Source organism: Protomyctophum bolini, assembly GCF_963924005.1.
Source record: "Protomyctophum bolini genome assembly, chromosome: 15".
Lineage (NCBI taxonomy): Eukaryota > Metazoa > Chordata > Actinopteri > Myctophiformes > Myctophidae > Protomyctophum > Protomyctophum bolini.
The window spans coordinates 34,600,391-34,608,819 of NC_137876.1; the positions used below are offsets into that span (position 1 = coordinate 34,600,391).

The 8,429-nt window shown below is 44.9% G+C and overlaps 1 protein-coding gene across 1 annotated transcript; it reads left to right on the top strand.

Annotated features, from left to right (window-relative positions):
* The first annotated feature begins 1,301 nt into the window (after window positions 1-1,301).
* Window positions 1,302-8,075, top strand: LOC308329490 (glycogenin-1-like). Its single transcript, XM_080783810.1, has 7 exons — window positions 1,302-1,440; window positions 2,609-2,747; window positions 2,976-3,150; window positions 3,975-4,137; window positions 5,024-5,150; window positions 5,819-6,035; window positions 6,686-8,075. Exons 1-7 carry the CDS (start codon window positions 1,434-1,436, stop codon window positions 6,851-6,853), a joined length of 996 nt encoding a protein of 331 aa, XP_080639936.1. The 5' UTR covers window positions 1,302-1,433; the 3' UTR covers window positions 6,854-8,075.
* The last annotated feature ends 354 nt before the right edge of the window (window positions 8,076-8,429 follow it).

Below are 8,429 nucleotides of genomic sequence, written 5' to 3' on the forward strand. Positions count from 1 at the left end.
CCCAAACATCTACTATTCCCAAAGGAAGTTTTCATATTTTCAGTCCAGCTTTTCCTCGCTGAAAAGTGGCGATATTTTACTCGCCATTCAGGCGGAGGACACACGTTATCTGCCTTTCAAACAGATATGAAACTAGAGGACAATATCTGACTCCAATTAAGTCTTAGGAATTAGTTATTAGTGTTAGTAGCCTACACACGTAGTACTACAAGTTCAGACGAGTTCAGTCTGCTAACCATGTGTGGATAGGACCGATCTATGGCTGTGTATTTGGAATACATGAACTGAAAATATTCATCTAATATTCAAACATGTATTCACCAAAACCAACTTACTTATTTAAAATGTATTTGTGTGTGCTAGTGCTCCGGACATGTGACGTTTGTGCCCAGACAGGTCGATGGGAAATGTAGTCTACTTGTCCAAAGGATTTGTCCAAAGTGCCTCAAAAAGTGAATGTCAAGGCCTGCACTTTGCTCTCAAATGTATTATCACAGTTATCATCGTAAGCTAAATCTACAGACCAACCCAGGTTCAGCCTTCCCTGAAGTGCTATGAAACCTTTCTCCTATCTCGCCCTAGGCCTATATTCTTTGCACCTTGGACACACTCAGGGGAGGACTAGCTCTGGTCCATAGCCTTACTGCTCTTGCTGCCGTTGCATTAAGGCATTAGAGCTATGGACCAGAGCTAGGGGAGGACATGCTAATCCAAGAGTTGCACCTATAGGACAGGACTGGTGATGTGTACTACCTTGTGCAGCAAAATAATGTTGTTTAGACAGATGTTTGATGTTTATACCTGGTTTAGAGAAAGGGTTAAGATGACCCATTGGGTAAGTTGACCCGCCCAGTGAATACATTATTTTACTTTTTTCTTTTACATTTCATTTCAGATCATCCAGAAATGCAATGTGATTTCAAGGATAACTTGGGAACAAACTCAACAAAGTGAAAACCGAGCGCCTATAGCCCTTAAATGTTTTCTTGTCGACTATAGTTTCCAATCCATTCTTATGTTGCACTTGTGAAATCTGGATAAATTAAACTGGTGGTGTGCTGCTGCTGCCAGACAGCCATCCCTCCATCCAGGCAGCCAGCCAGACAGGAGAGAGAGAGAGAGAGATAGAGAGAGAGAGAGAGAGAGAGAGAGAGAGAGAGAGAGAGAGAGAGAGAGAGAGAGAGAGAGAGAGAGAGAGAGAGAGAGAGAGAGAGAGAGAGAGAGAGAGCAGACAGGCAGGAGAAGCGGAACACAGCAAGGGGCGTGTTCGTCGCTGCCAGTGGTCACGTGACCCGGAATATGAGGGACTCGATCATTATTCCTGACTGTTTCCATCTGCTGACGGCTGAACCTCTGGCCGTAGTCCTGCACAGCACCAAACGACCCTTCAGGAGCATCCCAAATCGGGGCCAAACCAGCTCCAAACTAAGACCATGGCGGGTAAGAAACCGTGGCAGCACTCGATGACAGTAGACATGGTGGGAGAGATGATGCTACTACAAACGCGACTAACCGCTTTATCGCACACAACGTTTATTTCATCACCATTTAACACTACCAAAACACCAGGGCTCTTAGATAGGCTAGCTTTCGCGAGTGTTAAAATGGCAAAGTGGTTTAAATGATGTATGATGATGATAGTGGCCTGGCCTGTTTGAACACTGTGTGCTTTTTAATGACAGTTGCTGCAGCAGGACAGTGCGTACGTGCGCTGTAGAGTGCGCTACCGTGTGGCCTTGCGGATGAGATTCCACTCTCTCTCCATCGTTTAGAGGCAGATGCGTTTCTCGCCTTGCAGCTCAACTCAGCTGACACACCTTTGCATGTAGATGTGGTCCGTCGTAATATCCGTTAGCGTTAAGTAATATTAAACCTCAAAGACCACAACGAGGCACGTTTGGAAAGTCTTTGTTGTAATGTGGCTTAAATGCTATTGCTTCACATTTTGTAACAACCCCCTAGCAACCTTACGAGTTACGACACGGCGTGTGTTTGATTAAGTTTCCGGGAGCAACTGCATCACACATCAGCGCGCATTTTACTTTTAGTGGGCCGAGCGCAAGGAAACGCGGTGGAGCCTCGTCTGTTGGCTATATATAGAAAATAATCATTAGACTCACATGGGTTCACACTTCACAATCTGGCTGTACTGCTGTAGCCTACAATTTAAAGTAAAACATTCAAACTCACAATCATTGATGGGTGATTGATTCCAGATATTGTAGGCAGAATTGTAGCCTTGCTTTCCATCTGAGAATATGGAGTTCCTACTTCCTAGACCTAGACAATTGCAGGAAAGCATGTTCAGCTGTGAAAGGAGCGCGCTCGCACACGCGCGCGCACAAACAATCATACAGAGAAAGGTTGCTGATTTAGCCCTGTTTTTGAACTGATAATTAATTTAAGTTACATTCATAAGCTGATACAAATCATTAATTCATAGTATACTAAAGATGACCATATTATACCATAAAAGTACAAAAGCTATAATGAGCAAATTGCCCATACAGAAAAGGGCCAGGCTTTGAAAAGTGAGTGACAACATTCACATGATGACAATCGTGTGTGTGTGTGTGTGTGTGTGTGTGTGTGTGTGTGTGTGTTCAAGCTGACCAAGCATTTGTGACGTTGGCCACTAACGACCGCTATGCCAAGGGAGCGATGGTCCTCGGCCAGTCATTACGCAACCATAAGACAACCAAGAGACTGGTCGTTCTCATTGGACCACATGTCGCAGATCAATGCCGGTAACAACTTTCATTCTCTTCACTAATCTCTCACCTTTTTCCTCTACCTTTCTCTCTGACACACACACACACACACACACACACACACACACACACACACACACACACTTGAGTCACACATGCACAACACTATACTGTACTAATCTTTCCATGTAAAGTAAATCATGCTGTGTGTGTGTGTGTGTGTGTGTGTGTGTGTGCTTTTTCTGGTATGTCTGTGTGTTTCAGGAGTGTGTTGGATTCCATCTTTGACGAGGTGTGTGTGGTAGATGTGAGGGACTCGGGCGACACAGCACACCTTGCGCTGATGAAGCGTCCAGACCTGGGAGTGACCTTCACCAAGCTGCACTGCTGGACGCTCACACAATACAGCAAGTGTGTGTTCATGGATGCTGACACACTGGTGAGGAACCTACGCTGTAGCATTGCCACTGCCTCTTCTGTCTTACAAGCAGCAGTAAAGGATATGCTGTTTCATAGCAGTGTTAACGTAATCAAAGTTAATTATTTTTCTGCCATCTACGAACATATTCGGACCCCCCCACTAGGGTACAGCAGGTGCCAACTGCCACTCCGTACATGTTCATACCCGTATACTCCATATATGCTTTGCATTGCAGTAATGGGAAATCTCCTTCCTTGCTCAAACTCTGGGTTCCTCCTTTGACCTCAGCTTTTATACTGTGCTCAACACACAAGCCACTTCTGTCTATATCCATCTGTATTGACAAGAACACATGGTAGCAGGTTTTGGTGGTCTAGGTCACAGGTCCAGGTCACAGGTCACTAGGTACAAGTTCACATGCGACATGTGACATCAAGTGCCATTCATAAGTGCCATTTTTGTGTAGACTCGCGTCTACCGGGCATTTTCCTGCAGTGCCTGTACAGCACTACTGATTTGACTATAGCTGCCTCTTGAGTTCATCTTCCATCTCAGATTTCTTTCCACATCCCGTACAATGCATTCTAGGCAAGTGTCCTCCTCCGGACCTTCAGTCCTGTTCCATCAAGGCAGTCTAGGCACTGAGATTACCTTGATCACCGTCCTGCCGGCACTGTCTGTAGCAATGGTTCTCTCCTCTGTGTTGAATGCCATTACTTAAGTTTTCTTAAAACCAAGGTTATTTATTTGCAAAGTGATACACGGAACCAGTGAATTATGTCTAAAATAATGGTCAGTATATTTGCATTACATTTAAGGATATCTTTATCAATCTTGAACAGGTTCTATCAAACATAGACGAGCTGTTTGAGAGAGAGGAGCTATCTGCAGCACCGGATCCTGGTTGGCCAGACTGTTTCAACTCTGGTGTGTTCGTCTTCAGGCCATCCAATGAGACGTATCAGAAGTTGCTCACATTCAGCAGCGAGAACGGCAGCTTTGACGGTGAGATAACTAGTTTTGTGTGGGTGTCTCATACTAAAAATATTCTATTCTACAGTACAAGCTCACAACTTTCACACTGCTTTATTGTTTGCTGCTCTGGTAAAAACATGGCAGATCTACAAGCATTGGTGTAGTCTACCTTAAAAAAACGTTTTGTCCCAACACAACCCTTTGGTGTGGTTTGGGCTTAAGGGTATATATACACACTGATGTCAATATGACCCATTTTCATCACATAAGCCCTATGTAAATACTGTTTTCCATTTCTCAGTATTCTAGTAGGCATGATAACAGACAGACATAGGTCAACTGAACTGGAACCCCCCCCCCACACACACACACTTGTGTCCTCTCTCTCACCCTGTTGCTTTTATCGTCTGATATGACCCAACCTTGGCCTGCATCTGTCACCACTGGTTCACCCCTACCCATCATGTTTCTTTCTTTTTCTCCGATCCGATTTGTTTTTGCTCCCTATCCGAATCCTATCACAGACCTGTGTGAAAAAGAAACACTTGGTACTAGCGATGCATTGTGAGTGTGTAAATATGCTATTTTTGATGCACGACACCAGTGGTAAATGACCCTCGACTCTTATTGCATTTCAGTCTGTGTATTATCCAGTTTTTGTGGTTCCTCAAATAAAGGGGAAGAGGGATGTAATATTTGTTTGCCGGTCAGATCGCTATCATTGCCAGTAATAATGAATTAGACACACTTGACATTGTTGACACACCTGACCACGTCAGTAATACTGTAATGTACCACAGCGACGGTTACAGCTCACAATACTTAAGAAATGTGTGCATCTTCCAGTTCAGCCGACTTGACTGTGTGTCTGTCTGTCTGTCTGTCTGTCTGTCTGTCCATCCATCCATATGTGCAGGTGGAGACCAGGGCGTTCTTAACAGTTTCTTCAACACCTGGGCGACGGAAGATATTTCCAAGCACCTCCCCTTCATCTACAACCTCAGCAGTATCGCCATCTACACCTACTTACCAGCCTTCAAACAGTTAGTGCATACACGTGACGCTTGCACGTGCACACAGTTCACAGTTCGCTCGAATAAATTGTAACCAGAAGCATTGTCGCCCCTAAAATTCTCTGCACGTCCAAAATAAACACGCCTCATTGAAAATTCACTTTAGCATTGCTCCGGTTACTATGGAGAGCCTCCGTCCCCACCAGCTATGGGATTTTTAAATCCAGCTCCATTGAGCCTCCATTATAACAGGATTTTCAAAGCGCTGTATCTCTAAAGCTTTGAGCTCTGTCCGTGGTGAGCCGTCACGTATCCCGACGATCGTAAATCATTTGTGAGTTTTTATCGCATCGCTGAGCACATGTAACTGTTTGTAAAGAGGACTAAGGGGTCTGAGCTAAAGCGAACGACCACTGTGCTCACAACAGCCCCCACCTCACTGAATAACCCGGAAATGAAACGAGGAGAGTTGGAGTGGACGGGTGGCATTCGTTAGGTGTGCTTATGCTACCACTTAGCGGCAGTAATAAAGTTAAGATGGGGTGTGCCGGGAGCTGACATCCCTGGCACAGTTCAGGCAGGAGAAAGTTATTGAATGTCCTTAGCCCTCTCTGCCTCAAATATACTATTCCTTCTGTCTCTCTCACAGTCACACTCCTTATCTTCATATTCAACTGCATTTGATATTTTTCCCGCAGGTACGGGCATGAGGCCAAGGTGGTGCACTTCTTGGGCAAAGTGAAGCCATGGGACTACTCCTATGACCCACAGACTGGGGAGGTCCGAGGTCACTCCATGCCCCCTGAGCGGCACAGTGACTTCCTGGTCTTGTGGTGGAAGCTCTACTCCACCTCAGTTCTGCCTTCATTACGTCTGGCATATGGAGACACTCCCTTCGACACTGGCTGCACAGAGGTATGAGTGTGTCATTGGGTGATGTGACAATGAAGAGGGTTTCTCTGAGATGGTCCTTGTGTATGTGAACATGTGACATGCATGTCGTGTGGTAAAGACAGAGACTGCATGGTAGCATTTACTTGTTTTCTTGGCTGATTTTGCACTCTGGATAATAGCATCTGCTAAATTGTACTTTTGTTAATAGTCGTCATGGACCTGCTATGCTATGTTGAATCCTTGGAATGGCAGGTCATTGATCCTGTCAATTGGCTCATGTTAAGGAAACTCTTGATAGTCACAGGGATTACAGCGTGTTGTTCATGACCAATGGATATTGACATCCTGAGAGCCCTTCTGTTAGTTTTGCTAAAAATGGAACTATCCCTTTAATCTTGCCATGGCCTTTTACACTTACCAGCACTGTCCAACCAACACCTTGGAAAAGAGTGCTGCTGATTGCTGACCCCTTCAGGTGAAATGCATGCTTGCATGTATCTCGGGGCAATATACAAACTGCAACTTACTAATTTAACTTGGACCATTCCAGAGGAAGTCGAGGCTCAGTGTGTCTGTAAATGAAGGCACAAAATACTCAATTAAAAAATTAGCACTTTAATACCAGCAGTTACAGTAATGTGCTTATTCTCCCTTTCCTGTGTGTCATACAGAATACAGCTAACGCGGGCATGAAGGATGCGTCAGACCCCACGACTCCCCCTGCCCGGCAGATGTCATCAGAGGAGAGGAAAGAGAGGTGGGAGGCCGGTCAGGCAGACTACATGGGTGACGACTCCTTCACTCACATTGAACGCAAACTTGATTCCTTCCTCAAGTAAGGGGCCAGGCGTGGGAGACAGAGAGAGGAAACAAATTGTAGGCCACGGTCAGCTTTGTGATGGTGGGGGATCAACTGCCAGTTCAACCAATCAGAAAATCTTGCTGTGACCAATGGCCGATCGAATGCCTCTGAGCATCTTGAACCTCGCTCTCTGCTTTGTGTCAGAATGTTCAGTGAATGAGTGTAAGAGTGAAAATGGCAACTCCTGCTCTCCCCTCACCTCCATTTCTCTCTGAAGTGTTTCTTGTCAGTGTCTGAGGGAATCTGATGTCTGTGGTGTACATTCATGGTCCCAAGCAACTAGTCTTCCAATAGACAATCCGAGCTGTGTTAAATAAGAGTTTGAAGCAGCTCACCTCATTCCACATTGCAGTGCCGATTATATTATTCTCCGCAAAACAATCATAGGCCATTTCGCAAAATCACGATCTCCCAACAGTGTTCACCTCCTCAACCAGAATGCAGATTTGGAGCAGTAACTGCGGCTTAGAGACTTTTGACCAGCTCCCTGTGACTCTAGCCTCGTAAACCTGCCTCAATGTTGTAACGGATGTAGTTTTTTTGCATGGCGCACATATAGAAGTGATCACACGGTCAGTGGTCAGTAACTCAAGGATTTCAAATCTTACATGAAAGGTGTTCTTTTCCATCAGTGTCGTGATACTGTAGTTGTGTAAATCCATGGATGTACGAATACATCTAAGAATTCTGTATTTAAAATGTATTCAGGTTGTGCATGTACATTTCAGTTTGTGAATGTCCAAAGGCATTTTTGCAGCGTCCCACACGTTTTTACATTTGTGTGCCATGATCTTTATGTAATCACCTCCTGTCCCAGTCTATAATGCAACCAGCTGCCTTACCGTTCTTCACTGTTTACAAAACCTCACTTCCTGTAACTGCAGTTATAGCACAACTAAAGTATCCCAGCCTGACAGCTCTTCTGTTTTGACATGAACAAAACTCCACAGTACCACTAGCTCTGTACTCCCAACAGTCAGTCCTAATTTGTATCACTCCTAACTGCTCTTAACACACCCCCAGATGCTGGCAACATAGGGGGTCAGGGAAATGTATGTATTTTTTGTAGTGTGGTCAGACTACTGAAAACTGAGTAGGCATGAAGTGTTGAAAAGTGGAACATTGTTGATATTCCTGCACTATTGTTCCCCTTTGCTGTATAGTTCTGTTGAAACGCTAATAAAGAATTGGTGAAGCCATTTCATGACTCGATATCATACTTTATAGTCAAATATCCAATCTACTTTACATACACCGTTGAGCATTTGTACAACGCAAGGCCACTTGTCCTTTGCTGTTGTCTATATTTTGAGGGCAGGAAGTCCCCAGCCAGGGCCACACCAGACCAATCGTCAAAAAATAAGGAAAAACAGGGCCCTCTTTTTTCTTGACTTGATGTGAGTCAGTCTTGAGAGACTACCAGACTCAGAAAAATGGGACCCAATGCCTCCCTGCTTGGATTGGGGGTAAGACCCTGCGACATACTAGTGCAGGGATACTCAAATAGATTTACCTGTGGGCCACATTACAAAAATGGCAAGGGGCCAGGGGCC

Bases quoted from the DNA above. Each gene is read 5' to 3' on its own strand.
- LOC308329490 (XM_080783810.1), top strand. The intron at 2,748-2,975 runs GTAACAACTTTC...TGTGTGTTTCAG, and splicing joins CATGTCGCAGATCAATGCCG to GAGTGTGTTGGATTCCATCT. The intron at 4,138-5,023 runs GTGAGATAACTA...CCATATGTGCAG, and splicing joins CGAGAACGGCAGCTTTGACG to GTGGAGACCAGGGCGTTCTT.